At 41.8% G+C, this 25,814-nt stretch overlaps 1 protein-coding gene across 1 annotated transcript; it reads right to left on the bottom strand.

Annotated features, from left to right (window-relative positions):
• Positions 1 to 4,052: 4,052 nt before the first annotated feature.
• On the bottom strand, positions 4,053 to 25,606 carry Rbm44 (RNA binding motif protein 44). The gene is made up of 15 exons (XM_032899618.1): positions 25,534 to 25,606; positions 18,225 to 19,735; positions 17,943 to 17,992; positions 16,485 to 16,655; positions 15,412 to 15,595; positions 15,312 to 15,334; positions 15,103 to 15,187; positions 12,732 to 12,846; positions 12,042 to 12,170; positions 10,175 to 10,254; positions 10,005 to 10,078; positions 7,980 to 8,265; positions 6,172 to 6,317; positions 5,909 to 6,054; positions 4,053 to 4,901 (listed from the first exon to the last, which is right to left on the bottom strand). Exons 1-14 carry the CDS (start codon positions 25,604 to 25,606, stop codon positions 5,925 to 5,927), a joined length of 3,057 nt encoding a protein of 1,018 aa, XP_032755509.1. The 3' UTR covers positions 4,053 to 4,901; positions 5,909 to 5,924.
• Positions 25,607 to 25,814: the final 208 nt, after the last annotated feature.

The raw sequence follows: 25,814 nt of genomic DNA, 5'->3' as shown, positions 1-25,814 counted from the left end.
TAAAATTAAAGGAAAAATAACCAAATGTAATGTGTCTGAAGGACTTCATAGTGGAACAAGGCAGGCCAAGGAGAAAACACTACCGAATGAGGCTGTTTATGTGCAACGAAGCTAATTTCTTCCGTTTTAATTCTCCAACTGTGGTGATGTAAGTTTACTTTAAAGCATGGTTCTTCTAAGACTGCTGAGAACGTTATCTACTGAGCGTTTACACTCTGCCTTGTATTCTTTTTTTCATTTTCCTCACTTTATGTGTAGAGGTGGTTTGACTGCTTATGTGTCTGTGCAACACTGCATGCCTGGTGCCTGTTCAAGCCAGGAAAGGGTGTGAGATTCCTCTGGAATTGACTGCAGATTGTTGTGACCTACCATGTGGATGCTGAAAACCCAGGTAGGTCCTCTGCCAGGGCAGCCAGTGCCCCTAACTACTGAGCCGTCTTTTCAGCCCCTCACAGTGGTTCTCAGAGAACACTTCTCCTGGGAGTAGGGAATCCTTCAAATCTGACCCACGCTAGTGTTGCAAGCATCTTAGAAAGAGCTCGTGGCTCACTATGCTGTCAGCTGTGCCCTGGACAACAGGCTTCTCACAGTCTGGCCCCCCTCTCCTCAGGGATGACCACAGTTGAAGTGGAAAACCAGACCCGTGCTCGGAGCTTGCAATCTTATACAGCACGTGACTAAAGACAAACCCTAAGGAGGATAAACCAAAGCAATTTCTAATAGTCAAATCCTCACATAAATAAGGGAATATGATCTGTCCCCATGTTATCCGCATCTGAGTTCTATGTCTATTAGCAGCCTGAGAGGAGTCTGTTACTCAAGACAGCTTTCATGTAACTTCCCCCAAGACTCAAAATGGAGGCAAAGATACCCACAACGCTCATTTTGATGGTTAGTGCCAACTGTGAGGACAGGATCTGAAATCACCTGCAAGGTGGCCCTTAAGCAAATGTGAGGGAATGATACACCGAGTTGGTGAAAGGAAAAGACCTGTCTGACTTGTGTGTGTGGGGAGCTCCCTGGGCCAACATGCAGGACTATGTGAAACAGAGAGTAAGTTACGGGGAGTGAGTGTACTCAGCTCTCCCCTGACGGCAGAGGTCATACGACCTGCTGCTTCAAGCTCCTGCTGCCTGGACTTCTCCCCATGACCGTTTCCGCTCAGTTGGAAGGACATCCTGGGAAGCCCAGAAACCACACAGGGGAGAATGTGTCCCAGTGGAAGGGCAGCCTGAGATGCAGGAGCTCAGGAACCTTACAGCTCTGAGGTGGGACAGTGCCCCAAGGGAAGGGCATCCTAAGACATGGTTCGGGAACCACATAGCTCTGAGAGGAAGCCTCCTCTGCAGAGGCATTGTAGCTCCCAGGGGAGGGTATCCCCAGCTTAGCCGAGGTGCTCCAAAGCCTCAGCCTGGCTGCTTCTCTTCTCTTCATGGCTTCTTGTTTTCTTCTGAGTAGAAGAAATGTAGTTAAAATCTAGGCAGGAAATCTCAGTGAGAGTTTTTGGAGGGTCCAGGGTGTGGAGGGGTGAATCCAGGGATGGCTGCCCTCTGCTCCCAGGAGGGAATTGGACAAGGGGCAGGGCTTATACAGGATTTCTGAGGGGTAAGAGTTTTTCTGGATTGAGGATTGGTGAGATTTCAAGTCCAGAGCTTGGGGAGCTCAGGGATTGGTGGGTTTTCCTGTTCAGTGATTTATGGCTTTTTTTTTTTTCACCCTTTTCCCTGCATTGGGCCCATGGGTTAGGGTGGGAAGTCCTGTCTGGCTGCAGCTGTTTTTTGCCATCTCTGTGGGAATGCTCAGAGACTGGAGGAGAGGGCTGCCACTGTAGACCGCTCCTACAGTGCTGTTTAACCAAGGCTATAGGCTGAGGCGGGAAAGGTGTCACCACTGTGCACAAGGGGCAGCTCCTGCTGGGGGTTGGGGGACAAACTCTATGCCACTGTGGGCAACTCCTGTGAGGGCTACAGGCTAATGAGATGTCGTGGTGCTATCATTTTGACAGGAGCCACCATTTTTGATAGGAACTGCAATTTTTGACAGCTCCTGGGGGTGGGAGTAGGGGGACAGGTGTCACTGTGTCTCTAGGCTGGGGTGGGAAGGATGGCCTGGCTGCTGCTTTGATGGGTGCTCTGCTTAGGGAACTACAGGTGGACTGTCCAACTGTAAACTGGAAAGGGCCCTTCATCCCTCATCTGGTTCTTCAGAGTATTTCATCATAGCACCAGGGAAAGACGCTTGCTGCTTTCTACAGTCTATGGATGGACGGTCACCATAAACTGGTGGCCTAAGCAATCCAAGTGTGCTACATTTGTGGACTTGAGAGGCCTGGCGCCAATCACTAGGCTAAAAACCAAGGAGCTGACCGGGCTTCCTTCTAGTGCTCCAGAAGATTGTGTTCTCAGGCCTCTCCAGCTACTGGAGGTGACTGCAGTCCCCAACTCCTAGTCTTTCTGGCTGTAAAGGTAGCATGCGCAAGGCTAGCCCTTTGCAGTCTTTCTCCTGTCTCATCTGCTATTTTAAAAACTCATATGAAAGGACTGAGGCACCCAGGCCAACCTCTCCATTGCTGGGCCAATTTATCAGCAACCTTCCTTGCATTCACACCAAGGATACACCCTGCTGGGAATGATGGTAGGACATCTCCTGGCTGCACAGTGGACTTCTATCACTCCCTGAAGCATAAAACAATTCTGGGGCTAGGAACCAAGGTGGTACTCATGCTAGGCAAGCATCCTACCACTGAACTCCCCTGCCCCACAAGCTCTAACTTTATTCTGGACCAGGCTTCTATTTGATAATGAGCAGCAATGGCCGACTGTGAAAGTGCAGTACTTAAAAAAATATTGGCTGGGAAGGTCTTTCTAATAGAACTACATCCTATCCATGCTCTATCTCCTATGGCCAGAATCAAGGCCAGTTCCAGGCACAGTCAATACATAGTTTTAGTCCCTTTTGACGACAGTCAGGAAACTTTATTAGCTGAAATTACTAGGTTTTTTTTTTTTTGTTATTCTGATACTATGGTATCAAAAAAAGCTAATTTGAACAACATTACAATATACTGAATTATGTGAAACTTTCCCTTTGATACTATTTGGAAACATCTGTTCAGTTTTTCTTTTCTTCTTGGTCAGTCTTTTTAAAAATTCAACAAGTATAATTATGTATTAAAGACTTTAGAACATAAGTAAAAATTAATTTTTCACTTGAGATTCCAAAAGATTTATAAAGAATTATTTGAAAATTTTAAAAAATTAATGACTTTATTTAAAAATTTACCATATGTTCTCATTTTACTTCACATGTTTTGCTTACATGTATGTATGTGTGCCACATGTATGCATATTGCCTGCAGAGGCCAGAAGGGATTGTAGATACCATGGAGCTGGAGTCAGGGATGATTGTGAACCCCATGTTGGTGCTGGGAACCGAACCCAGGTCCCCTAGAATAGCTGCAAGTGCTCTTCCCCACTGAACAACAACTGTCTCTCCGGCCCTTGAGGGTCTAGTCTAACCCGGGAAGAGACTCAGTTACTGGGTGTCACTCACAGGCCTCCAGAACACAGAAGTTGCCAGATCTTTACATTTAGATATTGAAAGGGATTTGCTAACTCAGAACTCCTGAACATTATTTAAAATGGCCTTCTATATTTTTCCCAAATGAAATTCAGTAATTTTGTCTATATGAAAAGGCATATATACTATGTCAGACATTTGGTTATTGAGAAACTAATGATTACAGGTTTGCAAATTTCTCCAAACATATTAAAGGTAATGTCTAGTTTGTATCACAAGGCTATTCAAGGCCAATTGTCAATGTAGCCTTTCAATGAAATGTTAAATGATTTTATATGTAGGAAAACCTCCAGGATTTTATAATTTTACTAATTTGATATATAGACCAAACCAATTACTTTTGAGTTTAGGTATACACACACTGAGGAATCTAGCTCTTGGCAGTTAGCCAGCAGTTATCATTTTAATATACATATAGACTAGTAGGTGGCTTAACCTGGGACGCCCACTTACAGAGAGCACCAGAGTCAGAGAGGAGCTAACCACCTTTATTAAACACACAGGTCATCAAATACAAATGCTTAATAGGTAAGTTTTCATCAAGCAACACCTATGAAGCACTGGATACAAACAATTTTACATCTGCAGAGGACGGAATGTTAAGGTTATTATCGTACAAATGCACTTTGGCCAGTGTGTTAGTTACTACTGCAAAGGGAACAGGGTGATGCGCTCACATTCTATACTGCTGTGAAATAGAGCAGCACATTCAATTTATACTCTAGCACAGCAGAACGTGGTTAAACTCAGGCCAGAACATGGTGACCACTTATGGTTCAGTTCCTTGCCAGAGCGTACCTGGGAAGACAGAGCCGCACACCTTACTGCTGTTAGACACCACTAACATCACAGGAGGCTCAGCTCTGTTCTGTGTGCACTGAACCCTGTGCTCCACTCTGAATCTGAGAAGCTTAAAGTACAAATGGAAGCCCTATAGAAATTCTATTTTCACATATGAATTGTGTAAAAAGTTCACATAATTTTTACATATGTAATGAACTTTGAAACAGTAGAAATAAACTTTTTCTAGACAGTATCTTTCAAACGGACTTATTAATGATAATTTATAAATGGACATGACCACATTTTTTTCTGGTTCAAAATACACAGCTTGAGTCTTGAGTAATAATTTTGAAATAAAGTTTATAAACATAATAAAGCATACATGCAGACTTTAATACTACATAGCTATCTGTTGTCGTCAGGTTTGAAAGGAGGACGATCAAATAGAATACGCTGTCTGTCTGTATTACCACGGCCTTTTCCTAATTGCTGCAGAAGTTTCTCTCTGATGAAGGGCACTGCTACTTTCCAAAGATTTTCTACAGGATCAAGAACAAGAGACAAACAACAGTGTGACTATGACAACACCACAGTCCAGAAAACTTAACCAGCAGCATTATCACCACACTGATCACTTCCTAACTCACTCGGTACATTATATGGCTCCCCTTTCTCCAAGACAGGGCTTCTCTGTGTAGTCCTGGCCAACCTTGAACCCACTCTGTAGAACAGTCTGGCCTCAAACTCAGAGATTCACCTGCCTCTGCCTTTCGAGGTCTGGGATGAAAGGCGTGGCACCACTACTGCCCAGCACATGCATTCGGTTAGAATCTATTCATTGATGAATCCTCTCGCCAACTGTGTTACTGCGTCAGTAGCAGAAGCAGGCCAGCAGCTGTCACTATCAGTGGCCATCACGAGGGCAGTGCTACACTTCTGAGCAGGTCTGAGGGAGCAGGTGCTGGTGTGCAGTGAGGCACTGAGCAGGAGAGGGGCACAGCCCACGAGGATCTTCCAGTCTGTGCTTCACTGTGCAGCTTGCACTCACTTGAAAGACCCCGTGTGCCTGGGAGCAGTGCTGTCTAGAAGGGTCTCTAACTCCTCGCTGCTAGCTAAAGTGGGGCGGGATCTTAGTGTTTACTTCTGTGCCTCATGGTCTGGCTGTCATGTAGGGAACTCATCTACACACACCTGCCACCATGGAGCCTTTCTGCCATGCCATCTCACCACAATGGACTACACCCACAGAAAACAGAGGCTGAAGCAATCCTTCCCTCATAGATACTGGTTTTAAATTAGCAGTTAATGTGGCAGACTTGTTTTAAAATGGAGTATTTTGGGGTTGGGGATTTAGCTCAGTGGTAGAGCGCTTGCCTAGGAAGCGCAAGGCCCTGGGTTCGGTCCCCAGTTCCAAAAAAAAAAAGAACCAAAAAAAAAAAAATGGAGTATTTTATTGTTGTATTACCATTTCAACCTCAGATCAACTGTTTAATATAAGAAACTAAAATCTTTAATATTTAAGTATAAAAGCATATGATTACGTTACCTCTGTACTGCTTCACTTATTTCAAACGGGAAGCAGCGTTTCTCAGAAAAGATGAAGTCATTTTTACAATGGTATTGATGGACAAACCATTCAGAAAACCTTTGTGATTTATCCTCACTTCCTGAAGGGCCTCTATAATGTGGTCTCTATCCAAGAGAAACACAGATAAGCAATTCTGCTTCTAAAACAATCATGTGTCAGAAGTTCTGAACAGCACATTTTTATATACAAGTATATAATTAAATCCCAACTTTAGTCAGTACCTGCTGATCTCTGGATGCAGTTCAGCCAGCCTCTTCATGATCTTGGTGAAGCTACGAAGGTTCAATGTATGTGGAGGTATGAACTGAAAAGGTGTCTCAGGTAATGACTGACCAGATTTGACCTGGTTATAATTTTCCCTGACACCCTAAACAAATGAGATAAATGTTGAAAATATGAGCTGGAGAAGAATCTAAGAAAGTTCTTGAGAGGAGAGAACTGAACAGTAGGGTATATCAAAGATGCTAACAGGAGCTTCTTTATCCACACCTGCACCCACAGCCTGCAGCATAGTTTTTGACACTGCCCTCTACCAACCCCAATGCCCACAGCTGACAGGACCAGAGAGTTCTCTCAGACTAATGAGCGCTGGGCTCGCAGGCCAGGTCAAGTCAGTTTCCTGCCTATGGAACTAGAACATAAGAGTAAACAAATTCAGTCAAATAATCACAGAACCAGCTGAAAGTGCTACAGCTAGAGTCATGGGAGGTATAGGAATGAAAAAATGAGCACAGAAAACCACATGAAGAGACGGGGGAGGGGGAGCTGCCAGCCGCAGCAGCTAAGTGCATGTGTACTGTAGTGGGAGGACTGCGGTTCACAGCCAGCCAGCTCAGCTCCCTGTATATTGTCTCCTCCTTTCCTATTGTGGCCCCTAAACAGCCCTCAACAGGAAGTGAAGTGAAGCGAAGGGAGGGTTTTGAAGGACTGCCACTGTCAGGTGCTCAAGGGCAACAGATAAGACCAGCAGCGTACCGTGTTGACAACAGATACAACAGTTAAAGTGTCATTTTGGAGAATGAAGTCAGATCATAGGACAACCAATGAAGACAATGAATATAAGCTATGTCACTGAGAAGCTTGGTGATGAAAACACAGAACAAATGAGAGTTAAGTTCAAAGGAATGCAAATGAAGTCCTGGGGATAGGAAGGGCTGGGCTGCCCACTAGCAGAGAAGGGTCTAAATCAAACCCAGTCAGCCACAGCATCTAGCAGGCATCAGATGACAGGATCAGGAGTGCTGGATGGAGGACTGGGCACACATGCAAGCATCATACAAGTGGTTTGGAAATGTGGGTACTGTTCTCTGATATTAGTGGTAGGTACCTGCTTAAGTGCCTGTGTCTAGTCATGAACACCAAGAGTGAATTTTAGTGCATGTAAAAGAATAATGGAATGCCCAGTGGATAGCAGACATTTTGTTGAGCAAAACTGTCACATACCATCAAGTATTTAAAACTGCAGTGGGGTGAAGAGGGCTATGAAATAAAATAACTATGTTTTATAGTTCTGAGAAGAATGAGGTAAGGCTATTATAAAAATATCTGTCTGTCTGTCTGTCTGTATCCACCCACCCACCCACCCATCCAGTAGGGTGATGGTGGTGGTGCACACCGTTACTCCCAGCACTTGGTAGGTAGAGGCAGGCTGATTTGAGGCCAGCCTGATCTACAAAGTGAGTTCCAGGGCAGCCAAAGTTACACAAGAAAACCATGTCTCAAACACACAACAAAAAAGAAACATATGTATGTATGTATATATGTATGTACGTACCTGTGTATATATACATACATGTATATACACATATATACTATATATACATGCACATACATGTATATATACATGTATATACATGTACTGATGGGTGAATGACTTCTAGAGCGGCACTTTTCCAGAGTAATGAGACAGGCTGTGGAAGACGGCAGTAAACCCAGCAAGAACAGCCTTACTGACCTGTTATGGCAGCACAAGGACTGCTCGTTACAACAGCACCTCTAGCAGTGCGGCACACACGTGAGGAACACTAACCTGGACCAAGGGAAGAAACTCGCTGTCTTGCTCAGACTCCAGCTGCCCTGATCTAGCTATGGGCAGCCGACAAGTGGAAGCGGCAGAGGTGGCTTCTTTGCTGCTATTTCTCTCCAAGTGATTCATACTAATGTTGTTTCCGGCTGTGGACAAAAGTGGTGGTATGTATTCTCCCGGGATTTTCACAAGCCGCACGTTCACGGATTTCCCATTGATTTCCACTCCATTCATCTCCTTCACGGCCATCTTCGCATTACTGTTTTTTGCACAGGCAAGAGATGCGTATCTAGAACACGAGAGCAGAAGACCAAGGGCCTTTGTTAATGAACAACTTCAGCTTACTCTTCTCCTAAGACGGCTTTCACCTCAACAGCTGCTCTTCAAAAGGTTCTTAACCTTGCTTGGGATAAGTAGGCATTGTTTGTTGTTGGTTCTGATTTTTTTGAGACAGGGTTTCTTCAGTTCTTTGAGCTTGCTAGGTAGACCAGGCTGGCCTTGAACTTAGCGTCTCACGTGACCCTGCATCTCAAAAGCTGGTATTAAAGATGTGCACCAACAAATAAGTGTTTATTCAGGATAACAGAATACAGAACAAATCAAAGGAAAAATAGGATAACCTGTAATAATTATGAGTTATTACTTTAAAATGTAATGTTTTAAACTGCAAACACACACAGAGTTCTGAGGCCTAGGGCCGAGTGTCTATACATTCTAAAAATTAAAATTAATTTTTATGCACAAATATAAACTCTAGGAGGCTCAAAGGCTTCAATGTTAAAGACAAAATTTGAAAATATTAGCAGAATATATGAAAACATTTATAGTCAGTAGTAAGAAAATATGTAGACAAAAGTTAAGATAATCTAATCAGAATTTTATTATATAATTAAAAAAACTTGGCCAGACCAATCCCTGTTAAGCCAATACCTCTAAATAGTGTTAAAAAAGTAAGTACACCAGATCTTAAACAAGATTATTCAAAGGATGTGTCTATGGATACAAACTTAAAATATCCTTATATTTTTGTACTTAAGTGCATTTTCTAAATTTGTACACAGAATAAATATTTTTAAGAAGAAGAAAAGCATCACAATTTTTTGAAGGGTTTAGGAAGATGTTAAAAAAAATGAAGGATAACATTCCTATGGCAGTCAACCTGAGAAAAATACATTAACATCCTATCAATGTGTCATCTATAATCTATGTGACTACAATTACAAAAATTAGTGCCTATTTTTACAAATTTAAAACCCTAACCATAAGCAATTCCCTTTTAATTAATGCCTTGACCTCTGAAACGAATAGCTGTCATTTTTAGGACAGAACAGCATAGTACTTATCACTGTAACTGGATTCTGAATAATTTATAAATATTAAAGTAGCAACTTTCTTTCTCTCTCTCTCTCTCTCTGGCACCATAGACAGGCAATGCAACCAACTACCTGAACTATAAAACAGAAGAACAAAATGCAAAAGTAACTTCAGAACTGATGAAGTGGTACTCCTGAGCCAACTCTGTCTCTACTGCTAGTGTGAAAACGATGGTTACTTTCCTTACCCTCATTTTACAGAGAAGCTAAGACTAAGGGGTCAAAGAATGCATTCCGGCTAATTCTAGTTACTGAAGGAACTGGGGTTTAGCCAGTCCCATTTCTAGAGTACATCTTCTCCTTAATGTACTCTGCTATGAAATGCCATGGCATAGTCAGATAAATATACAAAGATCAGTTAACCCTCCTATACACCATGGGCACAATGTGTGTGTGACACTGCGGGCTGTAATCCCAGGACCCAGGACTCTGAAAACAGATCAGCAGTCTGGACAGCATGGCATAACCAGATCTCAGAAGAGAGGTCCACTGGACAGAAAGATTTGGTAAGAAGTCTACGTAGGTCCCACCGCTATCTGTTTCGTCTGTGAACACCACCCCCCAAAACCCCACGAGGTGGAGTGGCCTCTGCTCCTATGTCTGTTGCACAGCAGATACACAGCAATGCACACCGACTGAACCTGGGCAACATTACCTGTAATTAGTATTAGAATCATAAATCGAAATTTCAGAAACTTGGTATTTCTGGAAATGAGACCTTAAATCAGCCTAAAAGAAGAAAAATAAAAGTTGTGAAAGGTTGAAAAAAATCACAATAATTTATAAATTTGAAAGTAAAGCCTCCCAAAGAAATTCTGGGCTTACCTCAGATACAGAAGGGCAAAGACCACCAACATGTATCAAAAAGCCTTTACCTCTTCGAAGCCGTTCAATAGTCTTCAATTCTGATTATAGAAAAAAAAAAATCACAGAAATGCCCACAGTGACATCAATATTTTAAAGAAAAATGGCAAACAATATTACATATTTCATTTTGTTCCCAGTTACAAAACTTACTGATTTCTGTGTGTGTGTGTGCGTGTGTGCGCGCGTGTGCATGTGTGTGTGCGTGTGTGTGTGTGTGTGTGTGTGTGCGTGTGTGCGTGTGTGTTGAATATGCATGGACCGTACGTATGTGCTGAAGCCAACCAACAACCCGTAGGAGGCGCCCCTCTCCGTCTACCAGACAGATGATGGGAATTAAACTCCAGTCATTATTAGTCTTGATGGCGGGTAAATGCACTTGCTGCCAACTTGAGTCCAATCTCTAGGGCTCAAATAGTGAAAGAGAAGATGGACTCTGTCGAGCTGTCCTCTGACCTCCATAAGCATGCTATGGCACACACACACACACATGAAATAAATTAAAAATAATGAAGTTAGAAGATATCAGCATTAAACTAATCATGTTGGTACACACCTGTAATCTCAGCACTGAGAAAACTGGCATGAGGACCATGAGTTCAAGGCTAGCCTGGACTACATACTGTAACCTCTTTTTAAAATGAAAACAAAATCCCGAAAAGAAAAAGCAAGCACCATAGATTAGAGTCAAGAGTCTTAAGATTTCTGTCTTATTCGTGTCATCCTGAAATGAAGAGGTTGGGTTACTCTGTATCCAGTCTCTTGGAACTTGAAGCTCACCACATGCAATGTAACCCAAAGCATCATTTCTCTCTGCCTCCGAGTGCTTAGAACAGGGATCCCACAGGTTCCTGGTACCCAGTGTCACACTGGCTGAGTCTGGTCTGCAGACTCTCTAAGCACACTACTCGCTGAGAGACAGCACACCAGGAAACCTCTGTAGTGGCCATGAACAATGGCAGGTACGGACCCTGTTATTACAGGATACAGAACGAGAAAATGGGGGAGCAAATAACTTCATTTTAGGTATCATTAAGCTAGGATTTAGTTTCCTCCTATTTGACAGAAGAATGCAAAATTCATATGCTCTATTTTCCTGGTCTGCACTGTGGGAAGACTGGATGTGAAGTGCGTTTCCATCCACTGAGTGCAGAGTCCCTGCAAGCCCTCGCTCAGGACACAGAAAGTGCACACATACTTGTCTAAAGACTTCTTAGTTTCTACCTTTTATAATTCTTATGTAATAATGGAAGACCTTGACCTCCAGTTTTCCTCAGTAGTAAAAGTAGCCTCTTGAAATGGCTGTGAAAACTGAAAGGGCTATGACTGTTCTCTTAGAGGATACTGAACAAAGGTCTGTGGTCGTTTCAGTCACTCCTCTATTAGAGATAGTGTTGGATCCAGGCACAGTCCCTCATCACTATCCATACCTTGTCTTCTTCATTAATTTACTAATCTGTTTATCCATCTGGATCGCAATGTGTGTGTCCTGGAGAGAGAACAACAAAGCTCTTTCTCCACACTTTAGATGCTGACACTGTGGTCAAGAGCTACAGGAGCAAACAGTAGTGCCTAAGACTCAGAAGCACCTCCTACCCATCCATCTCCTCTCCTTTCTCCAGTCCAAGAAAACTGCTCGGTCCGTGGGCTGAGCACTGGGTCTGAAGAGGTGAGAACTTAATCGCTACCCGTTCTTCAACAATCTCCCCCCAACTGGCCAGTGTTCTTGCTTTTTAGGAATTAAGATAGGTACAAAGAGGGACAAAAATACTTCTATAGCCCACCTCCCAAAAGAACATAGACAAAATAAGTAGTCTTAAGAACAAACCTAATGGATTCTTTGGATCCCAGTCCTCAGATTCTGTTATGTTTTCTTGAGTTACTGAGAAGTCAGTTCCAGTCAGCCTCTCTGTCGCATCAAACCAGTCTTCACTTGCTTCATGGACATTTTTAGACTCTAAGGCACGAGCACAAGGAACCATAAACTAAACTCTTCATGTCTACCTCTCACAGCACATTTATAAACACATCTGTCAAGACAAGGGTGGCCTTTGTGTGGGACCTGGAGATGAGCAAGTCAGGTCCCTGACCCAGTCTTGTAGGCACAGAGCACAAAGCTCTTTTCAGTCTAAGGATTCTGATTCCAGTTTCCTTAACTGAACACTGATGCCCACTGAACACTTTTGGGAGTTATCTTTATGGAATATGAACTATTTTAACATAAAAAACCCAATAAACACGCTGCATTACTTGTTTTCTGTTTTTATTTTATTTCATTTTTTGGTATTTGGAAACAGGGCCTCATTACGTAGCTCTGGTTGTCCTGGAACTCACTATATGGATCAAGGTTGGCCTTGAACCCAGAGTGCCCACCTCTGCATCTTAAGTGCAGGGATTAAAGGTCTGCATCAACATGCTCGACACATTGTTTTCTGGAAGCCACACAAACAAAATCTATGTCTACATCGATATATGGATAAAGATATACTACCCAAACAATATATATTTTCATCCTTACCTTTGTCATTGAGCTTCAGGTGATTAAAATCTATGTTTATATCACAATTTTTAAAAATATTGTTCAGGGGTAATTTATCTTGCTTAGGATGACTATTGTCAGATATAGAAGACATCTGAAGGTTAAATAAAAGCAGAAACAAAGATAAGGACTAATAATCACGGCATTCTACCTGAGACAGGCATTTTCCCTGGCATTATTTTGCCCTCTGAATAATGAAGGCTATGACAAAAACAATCATCATCATCTGACTTTGCAGTAAAAATACTCAGAATAGCTCGTTGGATTCTATCAGTGAGAATTTGGGTTTTAATTCTGTTTACAGTGACGGTATGAGTACTATTGTTATTTGTGATTTTGAGATAGTAACATAAATATTTCAGAGTATAAGCTTTTATTTATGGGAAATAAAAACTCTATATGTAGACCTGAACTGTTCTCTACATTTAAATATTCCTGAAAGGGAGGACACTTATGAGCTAGGGTGTTCCTCAAGGATAGTATGTACTTAGAATGTGCGAGGGTTTGTGTTTGATTCTAATACAAACACCTTAAAACCAAACACCCAATCCAGACCCCAACCCTCACCACACACAAACAAAAACCCAGAGCTATCTGAAGAAAATCACAAAATAACATCAAACTAACAATAACAAGTAAGTATGTTAAACTATGAAAACAGTACCTGAACAGCACAGCATCTTAAAAAACAAGCAATTAATTTAATCTTACAGGCATCATATAACTTCAGGGCTGGCGAGGTGGCTCATGGGGTAAGGGTGCTAGCCACTACCTGTGACAACTTGAACTTGATCTCCAGGACCCAGAGGGTGGGAGGAGGGAATGACTGACTCCTACAAGTGTCCTCACATGTGCCCTGTGACATACACACACGCCTACACACAGAAAGTTTGACAGTTTTACGGTTTTTTCTGTTTTTGTTTTGTTTGGTAGACTAGGGACAGAGCCTGATGCATGCACCCCAGTGGTACTCCTTGTATTTCAGGCTTTCCCGAGTCATCAGGCTCTTCTACAGCTACACGGCCATCAGAATAACAGCACAGACTGTTACAGCGACTAAATTATTCTAAAAATACAGGACAGATCTGAGCATATGTAATTTAGCTTTGAATCTATTACTTTTTAAAGGAGTTTTCCAGTGGGATGGTCTCTCCGTATCATTTATTTGTATACTCTCTTAGCAGAAAGCAACTATTTGAAGTATTTGACTTTTCACTCCAAACTTCAGGGAAGCAGGGAAGTTTTCTCTTACTGGGTAAGAGAAACTCAGGCTTCTGTGGGGCTTCACAATTCTCAGCATGTTCTCTGCGCTGCCTTTCCTGATTATCCAGTCAGCGTCTCACCAGGGAGCATGAGTATACTACCCCGGATCCCACTGCCACCATCTCCTGAGTGCTGAGATTAGGGGCATGTGGCACCATGCCTGGCCTGCAGTGTGCTCATAACAATTAAACCTTGGTTGTCAAATGACAAACATTTCCCCAGGGAATAGGACAGACTAAAAAAAGCCCAAGACATATTTCATAAGGGACGAATGAACATTTTCTTTGTCCAAAGTAAAGGAAATGCTACTTTACCTCACAAACCCTCAGCAGTGTGACCCTCTGGTTCACGAGGATGTCAGCACTACATCATGGCTTGCTTGGACAGTCTGGGTGCTAGGTGCATGCACTGGTGAGTTATAAGTTACTATTCCTTTCAGCTGCATCTCCCAGTTTATGATAAATTACACGTTACCTTCCTCACTACACTGATGACAACTGCCTGAACAAGGCTGGCCTTAAGTCTACCCACTCACTCCTTCTGCTCAGTCACAGTCCTCAAATGGGAGTCCAAAGAGTGAGTCAGTGGAATGGGAAGGAGGGTGTGAGGGTTTCTGAGTTACTGTTTATGTAGAGGCTATCAAAATAAGATTCAAACAGATGAGATTATGGGATGAGAGCCTAGCTAGGCAGGGTGAGGCCTCAGTTTGATTGTGCTTTTACTCATATAAAAAGCTGGGCATGGTAGCACAGTTGTAGTTCCAGCACTGAGATCTGAGGATGACCAAGACCTTGTGAAAGCCAGGCATGGTAGTGTAAGGCTGTCATCTCAGATCTCCTACTGCAAACCAGAAAGTGGGAACTAGATAATTGCCTGGAAGTCTGTAGGCCAAGTACACAATTACACAATGCATAGGTAAGCCAGAGAACCCAGTCTCAAGAGGACTGACACCAGAGGTTGTCTTCTGACATCCTCTTACTCCCCCTCTACACATGCACACGTGGGTGGCTCCTGAAAAAGAGCATCCAGGTTGAACATGCACACACCTGCACACACCAACTTGCACACCTCCCACTCCAATTCTCACCTGGGACAAAGTCTTTAGCAGGCTTGGAGAAATAGCAACTTCAGGTAAGCTTTGATTATCCAGCTCAGAATTTGCTCCTGAAAGGCTAAATAAATAAACATTCCTTAAAGAATTTATCAGTGGTCTCAAAAATAAAGGAGAATTTAGATACATGGCTTAAATAGTTTTTAAGAGCAGGTAAGTTCTACATTAGATAAAACTATAATCACCTGCATGCTTCTTCTTTCATTAGCTGAAAACAAGGGAAACACAGATTTAGTATATTTTCTGTCTCAATCAAGTAAGTTTTATTCTAGCATACATACATACCCTGGAAGCAAAATCGGAGAAGGCAGACAACAGCTTAGACTCCACAGACAGTGGGGGCAGCTCTTCCAGGGGTATGCCCTTGTGGACTTTTCCTTTCAAGTTCATGTACCTAGCTTTCAAGTCTTCCAGAACAGACAGCAGTGCTGTCCCTAATTCCTTCTGAGCAGAATCAGTTGGTAAATTCCTGTTCAAAGTTAGTTCACAGAATATTACTTAGGCTCAAGTCATTCACCTAACACTAACATGGTGTCATAATTCAGTTTTAGTGGCACCAGATCCTAGATTTTACCTGTGAAGCAGGTAGATACATTTTCTAGGGTCAGTATCAGCAACCCCAACAGGAAAGCAAGAAAGAATGTGACAGAAGCCTGACCAAACTCCACCTGACTTCCCCTTACTCAGGTAGTAGGCACACATATTTTACTGGACTAATTACCTCAACTACAATTTATATTTGTGATGCTTTGTATGTGCTCAGCCCAGGGAGTGGCACTATTAGAAGGTGTGGTCCTATTGGAGAAGGTGTGGTCCTATTGGAGAAGGTGTGGTCCTACTGGAGAAGGTGTGGACTTGTAGAAGTACCACTGGGTGTGGGCTTTAAGACCCTCATCCTAGCTGCCTGGAAGTCAGTCTTCTCCTAGCAGCCTTCAGATGAAAGTGTAGAGCTCTCAGCTCCTCCTACTCCATGCCTGCCTGGATGCTGCCATGCTCACACTTTGATAATAAACTGAACCTGTTAGCCAGCTCCAATTAAATGTACTTACAAGAATTACCTTGGTCATGGTGTCTGTCCACAGCAGTAAAACCCTAACTAAGACAGTATTTTGAAACAGATCTTAAAAATGTAGCCCTAGCTGGCATGGGACTTAGTCATACCCCTGCCTCTGCCTCCCAAGTGCTAGAATTATAACCACACTCAGCAGAAGAAGTTTTTTTGACAACTTATTACTTTTAAGGAAGCTGATAAATCCAGATATAGTCTATGTTTTGTCTTTCAAAAACTGAAATTAGGTTTCTAGAATAAAGGCATAGATATAAATTTTAAGGAAATACAGATTTAAATTGATAAGTACCTACTGAGCCCCGCTCTGCTCCCCATTATGAGTTTGTAAATGTGGTGACAGTGGTGGTGGCACATCTGGTAGCAAACATCCAGAAGGTGCGTCTCCGCCTTCACTGCCCTCTCTGTGGTCTTCTCACAGCACTTTGATGGCAAAGCCATCTCTTCACAGAGCTGAAATGTCCTTTAAAGTAATAGACAGTATTAGGTAAGACTCTCAACGTTTTCTACAGTAGTGACAGGCTTCTTTCTAGAATCAGAATTTAAATTTCTTCTTTTTTTCCCCCAGCTTTCAAGACAGGACTTCTCTGTAGCCCTGACTGTCCTGGAACCTGGTTCGTAGACCAGGCTGGCTTTACACTTAGAGATCTGCCTGCCCCTGCCTCCTCAGTGCTAGAATCAAAGGCATCCATCACCATCACCCAGCCAGATTTTAAATTTCTTACATTTCCCTGTCAGGTTTAATTCAATTCCTACTAAAAAGGGGACATGATAGGAGCACATGATCAGGATCAAAGCTAACAGCTCCATATATTCTCAGAGCGGAAGCCCCCACTGCAAACTGTTTCTTCTCTCATGGAGCAGGATCCGTCCCCACTAAGGACTCAGTCCATCCAGAGGTGATGGGTCTGCTCTCAGTCTCAGTCAAGGTCTGGGTTAGCTTTTTATAGTCACAAGCATTTAAGGCCAAAACTGTTGTTAAACGTGTTATTTAACAGAGAATAGATATGATTTACATTTTTCTTAGTTATTAAGAGTTGTTCATAAAAGCAATACTTTATTACATAAAGCCCCAAGTCAGCCCAGTGAGAGGGCTCAGTGGGTGAAGCTGATCTGAGATCAATCCCTGAGACCATGGAGAGAATCTACTCCCACAAGTTGTCCTCTGACCTTCACATGCACCTACATTTCCACATAAAGAAATGAAATTTAAATTTTTTTTAAAGTCCAAGTCACTAGTTTTTGGAGGTTCCCTCAACTACCAGTTTCTATCTACCACTGTTTAATTTTAAATTTAATTTTATAGTTTTATGATTCCAGACAAATAAAAAAAAAAGGCCCATGATTTCAGAGTATGGTAATATGGCTTTCTTCCACTCTCACTTTATGGTTCTAATTGTCTTTTAGATTATTAATATATGCAAAATAAAACCGATGATAACAGTTTAAAAATACTTCAATGTGTAGCTATTTATCTCTTCAAATATATGGCATTTCCTGAATATAATCTATGTTTAATTTATTCAAAAGAAAGAAGGGAAGTGTGTCCACTGTGGCCTGAGGGAGGGGGGAGGGTGGGACTGCAGGCTCTTCACGGTGAGCTCTGATATTCCACGTTGCTCAGTATTTGCTAGAAGGAACTGCTAAAATGTAAAGTTTCTTAAAGTCTTTTTAATTCTACATGTTTAAATAAAAGAATCCTGAGCTTTTCTTTCCCATATACATGTGTGAGCTTACACAACTGACCTACCTTTCAGGATGTCTCTGTTTGTCTGGTGTTTTTCTTAATTCCAAAGAATTCTGAAAACAACATAAAATTACAAATATATAACAAAAATGAATGTTGTACATGTAGTTCCAAAACCTTCAACAATTTTGTGACAACGGCAGCCACCAGAAGATAGAGCTGTAGTACCTATCTCCATCCCTTGAGCTAGCATCTCTCCCTGAGACCCCAGTAACGAGCCCAACCACATCTGCATAACTTGTACAATCTGAGAGTAGATTAAGAGTCTGATGCTATGGATTTTACCTCATCCATGGAGTTTCCACAGTTTAAACAGTCAGTTGAGAGTGACCTTCCTGAGTCACTTCCCAGGGCAGCCGCCCGGGCACCTCTGCACTGCTGCCCACATGACCAGTCAGTGTTACAGGCCACGCTTTGTCTGTCACGTTGCCACTCCTCAGGCTGACTCAGTCTCACTGTCTTTGTGTCTGTGGTGCTTGCTGTAGACACTACAGAAGAGCTGACATTTGCTCTGCCGCTCACATCCGGTGTCTGCTGACCTAAAGCTACACAGTTTGCTGCATCTGGCACTGACTTAAGACACATTTCTTTCATAAGAGAGCATGTTTTATTTGTGGCACTGCCTTGTACATGGTGTAGGCAGCTGCCCACTACTTCTGCCTGACTATCTGTGACTGCCACCTGTGGCATCACAGGAGAGTAAAAGCCTGGCTCCGGGAGGCTGTTGTACTGCAAAGAGCCACAGAGAGAAATGACTGAGTCATCGAGAACATAAGGCCCAGAAAGCTGGTGAGCATCACGAGCCTTCAGGTGTGTCTCAAGGGCTTGGTCCTGGGGAAACATAGCATTCTCAGGGTGCTGTAATGCTCTGTTCTGGAAAATTCTATTTCCATAGAAGTCTTTACCTTCAATCGTCTGAGACTTCATTTCTTTAGCATAAACTAGAGGTTCAGGCACTTTCTGAGAGTTTAAAGGAGAACTGCTTCTCTGTAAAATGTCATCAAATGTTTTGTGATATGTTAAACCAACTTCTTGCTCCTTATATTTTTCATATTTTGGCTCACGATATTCTTTTAACATATCAGAACTCGGAGATGTAGAGACTTGAGGCGAACATTTTGGTGAAAAACCATTAAGTGACTCCAAAAAGGGGATAGGACCACTCTCTAATTTACCACGATTAACTTCTAAATTGCCGCCACATTTAAAGGTATAGCTTGATGTTCTCCACTCACTAACATCCAGACTAGACCTGCTCACTGTCTTCGCTGGGTCAACTGCTAAGTGTGCGCTCAGGCACTCCAGCTCTGCGCTGTGGTACTCCTGCTGCGAGTCTTCACGCATATCGTTCTTCTGCATGTCTCCACAGGCAGCACCCAGCGCCTCACAGCTCCTTCCCAATCCGATGTCATTATTACCTTGAGGTCCAAAAGTGTCAAAAAACACCTCTACTCTTTCGTGTACTTCAGGATCTAATTCTGAATATAAATGCAAAATATTTTCATCCTTGAGTTTTGATTCTGAATAATGGATAGAATAGGTCTCATTCAAAAAAGCATACTCAATATTGTCCTCAAATTCACTTGACTGGGAGAAAATATTCTCTACGTTAGTATCTTGATTTTCTGAAAATGACAGTTCTGACAAATCTCTCTTGTCAACACTGCTGTTCTCTTTGATACTAGTCCTTTCTTCTGTTGTCAAGGAGTCCCCTTCACCATCAGGAAAGGTCAATTTGACTTTGTTGCAACCATTGGAAAATAACATATTTTCTTTCTTAGGATAATAAAGTTTGTCTGTTCAAAAGAGTAAAACAGAGAGTATGTTAACATTACTATTGAAACTAAACACTGGTAAAACCTAGACATAATCTGCTCCTGGCTCCTCCAAGTCCTGGACTACTTTTTACATCATCAATGACAAACACAAACATTGCTTGTAGCAACTAAAACAAATTTAAACCCACCTCCCAAGTAAGCATGCTACAACCCTAGCCCCACTGTGACAGTTATTAAAGGTGGGCCATTAGAGATACGTAGGATTAGATGAGGCCATGAGGGCGGGGCTCTCAGGATAGGGTTAGTCCTCAAAATGAAACAGAGCATTTCTCTTTTGCTGTTAAGTCACACTTCACATTAAGACACATCATTTTCTAGCTAGAAAGTGACTCCTCAGGAGGATCTGACCATCCTGGCATCTGAACCTCACACTCTTGGCTCCAAAACTATAAGAAAATAATCTACAGCTGTTTAACTCACTTAATTGATGGTGTTTTGTTATAGCTATCCCAGATGACACAGTGTCAAGACTCTTCCTGAACTCTTTCAATGGCGAGAGGCCTTTTCTTTATAGGGCAGCCACTTCACTTGTGGATATGACTAATAAGCTTTAACAGATTATGGGCTATCTGCTGTGTCCACTGTATGCCGTGTACATGAAAGCAGAGGACACTGGTGCTACACCTGCAACTTACGGCTTTCCTCAGGGTCAGAGATAAGCACATGCACACACACAAAACCAACCACAGTTAAAAGACAAACATTGACCACTGTGGCTGATGGCACAGCTGAATCTGAGGAGGAAGTGGGGCAGAGTTTGGGGAAAACTTTAGCAAGTGCAGCTGGCTGTGTGAACTCAGACCTTGTAGGAACTGATAATCCAGCCTGCAAGAGGAGAAGAGGTGTCTGAGAGGAGTATATGGAACCCATAAGGCCTTTCATAAGGTTCTAAGATATCTGGCTCTTCTCCTAAGGCAAGAGAAAACCAGGGCAAATCCCTTCAAAGGGTAGTGGTCATGTGCCTGAGATGGAAATGTAGAGACTTCTTGTGAGCAGGAAGCATGGAAAGTGAAGGCAGGTAGTACAGAGGTAAGATTAGAGGAGGGTACTGCTAACAGACACTTAAATGTATGCAGAAGTGACACAAAACTCTTATAGGATAGTAATTACTCTTGTTCCAACACATTCTGGAACTTTCTATTTCATTTTACTAAAAGTACACTTAGCTCACTTTATTTCATGACCCACTGATAGGCCACTACCTGCTTAAGTACCACTCTAAGATTCACTGGGCACTCCATCTGAACTGGAATATTTATCACTAAAGAGAGGGGCTACCATGAAGAACAGATACAAAGGAGGAAGGGGAAAATAAGACAGGGGAAGGCGAAGCTAGAGTTCAGAACAGGCGAAGGGAATCTAAAGTTATGCTAAAAGGTTTACAGTTCAGCAAACTGCAATAAATACAGATTACACAGGAGTTACTTTCACACATTAGGGACACTAGTATTTGTTTTGCTTATGATATAAGTGAGTTAATGCATTGCTCATTTCAAATTTTTTTTTGGAGCTGAACCCAGGGCCTTGCGCTTACTAGGCAAGCGCTCTACCACTGAGCTAAATCCCCAACCCCTCATTTCAAATTATAATACCATCTTTATCATATTACAATTTTAAGATTAAACAAATTGGTCTTCCATGGACTGTAGGTTGATGTCTATATGCTGGTGAAGACTGGCACAAGTTAGGTTAAGGTCATGATTGAACAGTAAAAAAAAAAAAAAAGGCAGGGACAAAGCTTTTGTAAGGCAGGAGAGAAGGGGAAGGAAGGAGAATCAAGATGGAGACAGAAAATGATGACCCAGATCCAGGTGGTATTAAATTGCCAATGTAGGTTATATATATTTCTTAAGGGATAGATTTCTGTAGGCAAAGATATCTTATCTAGGTGGGCGGTTTATATCCTATCAATGGGTTGTGAGTTTATTGTGTGGATGAATTGTGGATGAGAATTTAACACATAAACCTGATTGTTGGGTTGCAGTTTGGCACTAGTACGGGTTAAAAGGTCCTCAAGAGGGTACTTGTGGACAGTATGGAGCCTCTGAGTGCCATGTGGTCCCACAGGTGCCAGCACTAGTGTGGAATAAAAGGCTCTGGCATTTTTTTAATATTTACTGCAACAGGTGGTGAACCATCATGCCAGGCAAGAATCCACTAAAAATTAAAGATTTTCAGCCTCAGAAAGTTTTATTTTCTAAGTCAGAGAGGGCCAGCGCCATGTTGAGTCACAGGAAACTTAAACAAAAGAAACACAGAGGCAGTCTGCTTGCAGGTACTAGGTCCCCTGCTGTGAAAAGTACAGGCTATCCTGAACACAGAGAATGAGAGACTAGAAGCTGCTTGCTTCTTTAGCAGAGTTTGTTTGGAAAATGATTTTAGGTTTGGTTTCATTATTCTAAAGATGGTATAAAGATATGATGTTTTGTTTTATTAAGTCTTTCAGGATACCCAAATTCTCTTAAAGTGGGCTCCACGAGAATATTGGGCTAAAATCCTGGTTAGACAAACTGCCTGTTAGTCACTAACTCCAAGTAGAAAGTGGTGATATTTGCTACATTTAAAAGTTATTAAAAAAAAAAATAGAAGTCTGTACACCAGGCAGAGTGAATACAGACATATATTATAGAAATTATTAATAAATAAAAGTTAGAGAGCTTAGCAGAGAGATGTCTATTGGGCTAAAATCCTGGTTTGACAAGTTGCTTACTTCTTATGGTATTAATAAAAGTGTGATTAAATTGTTTTATGAATTACCCCGCTATGCCATATGGCTCATTGATGCCGGTTAGTGAGGGTTTGTGGTTATTTTTAAAATTACCACAGCAGGAGGCTCATATTCTCTTAACATGGGCTCCATGGGAATTTTGAGTTGATTTCCTGACCTGACAGATTAAAAGGGCCTAACAGGCTCATACAAAATTGTTTAGTTTACTTCAGTTTCTTAAATTCTTTTAATTTTCATAATGGGTGTGATTTTGAGTCTTGTGGTTATATTATTTCTCTGGGATAGAGTGCAAGATACAAGCTTTTCTGGTTAGAGACTAAAGAACACTTTATCTTGGGAGAAAGGCTTTATCTTTGTGTTTTTAAAAAGGGTGATTAGGCTCTGGACACCTTCCAGAGTTATACTGAGTAGATTTCAAAGAGATCGACCTCCTGAAAAACTATATTCAAGAGAATCAAATAAAAGATATCTCGATACTCAGCCTTTGTTTTGAGATTTATGTATTGCAGAATGTACAGCTGGAGAAGCTCGTCCTCAGAATGCTGACCTGGATTGCTTGGATTCCTGATCTCAGCGACTTTCATTCAGGCCCAGTCAAGACAGACATCAGGCGACAACAACTCCCCCATTTTCACTACCCCCAACACCCAAGGATATCTCAACACCCACGTACTGCTTGAAGAAGCTATTGAAGAATCATCGCCCAGGTTCCCTAAACTTTGGGAGGCTAAAGGTGGTTATTCTAAGTTTGTCTTTCTAGAAAATTTAGAAATGGTCATAATTTAACAGGGATTGTACATCCATAATCTCATTTGGTAGAAATCCTTACATTTGTTACTAAGCTAAAGTTATAATCTTTTATATTGGTACAGAATTTTTTTGGTATTAAGTTTAGATTTTCTTTAGATGGATTTCTTATCGATTTAAAATTAAAATTAATATTGACACTCATATATAGACATGGTGCCTATCAACAGATTGAAGTATACAAGGCTTATACCCAGTTCTTTACTGCTATTACACAACTAATCTGAGATGATTACACATGTGAGTTAAGGGCCAGATAGCAAATTCATGGCTCTAAGTTTATTGTTAGAATGCTTTCAAGATAATTTATTAAGACAATTAATGGACTACAGTCCAGATTACTTACATAGATGGTTTTCAGAAACATCAGAAATCCACAAAATATGACATTTTTTATAATGTATCATTTGTGAGATGTCTGCTCCTAAGAGCTGCCCTTTGGTGGATTTCATGAGGAAACTGAGCATCTCTACCTTGAGGAGAGGTAGGACTTTGTGGCTAGGGAGTTATTCATCTACAGACAAAACGCTGTCCAGAAAAGGACACTCTGCAGAATAGCTGACTGATAACCTCTGCTGAGCAGGAATCATCAGCCCTTCATAATTCTGCATTTCAAAAGTCTGTCAGATGACCCTAGGCTAAAGACTTGCCCTCACGTTTTTGCTAAAAGGGGACTGTGCAAGTAGATAATTGTCTCTTCAACCTGCCTCAGTTCGGGAAGCCATGTTAGGCTTCCTATATTATCAGACAATATTGGTTGTTCTCATATTTCTGATGGGGTTGAAACTAGTTATAGTCTCATAGCCTACCCAGGCTGTTTAACTTTGAAAATACATTTTTAATTAGTTATCAGATAGTATACAAGCTAACCAGGACATAACTAAATGTTCTGTTTAACTGGAAAAATGTTAGACTGGGTGTTAGTTATATTTTATGCTTTGTAAATTACAAATGATAATAGTCGTGCTCAGCTTACATTTGAGAGAAAAGTTTTTTTTTAATTAGAAAGGGTGAAGTATAGGTTGAAGTCTATACGCAAATGAAGGCTGGCACAAGTTAGGTCAAGTTAGTTGGACAATAAAAAAATAAGGTGGGGACAAAGCTTTTGTAAGGCGGGAGAGAAGGGGAAGGAGGAGAATCAAGATAGAGACAGAGAAGGAAGACCCAGATCTAGGTGGTCTTGAATTACCCTAGGTAGTTATGTATATTTCTTAAGGGATGGATTTCTTTTCTTTTTTTTTTTTCTTTTTCTTTTTTTTCCTTTTTTTCGGAGCTGGGGACCGAACCCAGGGCCTTGCGCTTGCTAGGCAAGTGCTCTACCGCTGAGCTAAATCCCCAACCCCTAAGGGATGGATTTCTATAGGCAAATTTATCTTATCTGGGTGGGTGGTTTATATCCTTATCAATTGGTTGTGAGTATATTGTATGGATGTACTGGATTGAGAATTTAACATATTAAATCTGATTGATAAATTACAGTTTATTGAGTCCTGAATTCACTGGGTTGTTGGGAGTATGTGCAGAGTGTGTGGTAAGGGCTGCGATATGCTGGCCCATGATGGACTTCTAGAGCCCTGATTTTACCGGGTAGCTGGAACCAGAGAGTTTGCTGGGAGAGATACTAACCAGAGATAATTATGGTTAGTTCCATTTGGTCCCCCAGGTGCTGGAACTAACCCTAGAAACCAGCATGGCCAGGCGCCACACTGGGACGGCCCATGGACCGCCTAGGTCAGAGAGTACTGTGGGACAGAGTAGAGCCGCTGAGATAGAGGAACCCGCAGTGCCATGTGGCCCCATGGATACTGGCACTAGAGAGTGCAAGATTCCCCACAGTGCCATGGGGCCCTATGCTAGCGGGGATAAAAGGTAGCTGGTATTTTTAATATTTACTCCAACAATGGACTTACAAGGTTTGTGTCTTTTGCCCTTTCCACTACATGATAAAAGCAATTTGCACAGATACCAAAAACTCATGAGGGAATTGGTAAAGTTAAAAAATGTACCGAATTGTCCCAGCTTGTTGTGCAGGCTTTAAAATAGCCACCCTGAAGAAAACCTTTGGTTAAAAAATGCACCCTTCGGGGTTGGGGATTTAGCTCAGTGGGAGAGCGCTTGCCTAGGAAGCGCAAGGCCCTGGGTTCGGTCCCCAGCTCCAAAAAAAAGAACCAAAAAAAAAAAAAAAAAATGCACCCTTCGCCAACAGGTGTGCAATCCTTACCGTTTTGGAGGTGTCCTCCATTTTTGTGGTAGTTTTTATCAGAATCTGTTTCTACCACTGCAGTGGCCTGCATAGTTCAAAGATGTACGTTCTAGGAAAGGTATAACATCGAGCTATTAGTATATTTGGCACAGAGTTATACAACTTAGACATAAGCAAAGCAGCAGTTACAATAAAAGATGCTAATATCAGAGAGACGGTAAACATTAAAACATTGAATAACCTTTATTTTTTTAATTATTATTATTATTATTTTTTGGACAGAGTCTTATGTATCCCAA

This window comes from Rattus rattus, chromosome 4 (assembly GCF_011064425.1).
Source record: "Rattus rattus isolate New Zealand chromosome 4, Rrattus_CSIRO_v1, whole genome shotgun sequence".
Classification (NCBI taxonomy): Eukaryota; Metazoa; Chordata; class Mammalia; order Rodentia; family Muridae; genus Rattus; species Rattus rattus.
Note: the sequence above shows the minus strand (reverse complement) of the source record. Positions and strands in the feature narration are given on the sequence as shown.

Bases quoted from the DNA above. Each gene is read 5' to 3' on its own strand.
- Rbm44 (XM_032899618.1), bottom strand. From the start codon at position 25,606: ATGCAGGCCACTGCAGTGGTAGAAACAGATTCTGATAAAAACTACCAC. The intron at 15,188-15,311 runs GTGATTATAGTT...TTATTTATTTAG, and splicing joins ATGAAAGAAGAAGCATGCAG to CCTTTCAGGAGCAAATTCTG. The intron at 6,055-6,171 runs GTACTGACTAAA...TCTCTTGGATAG, and splicing joins CTGCATCCAGAGATCAGCAG to AGACCACATTATAGAGGCCC.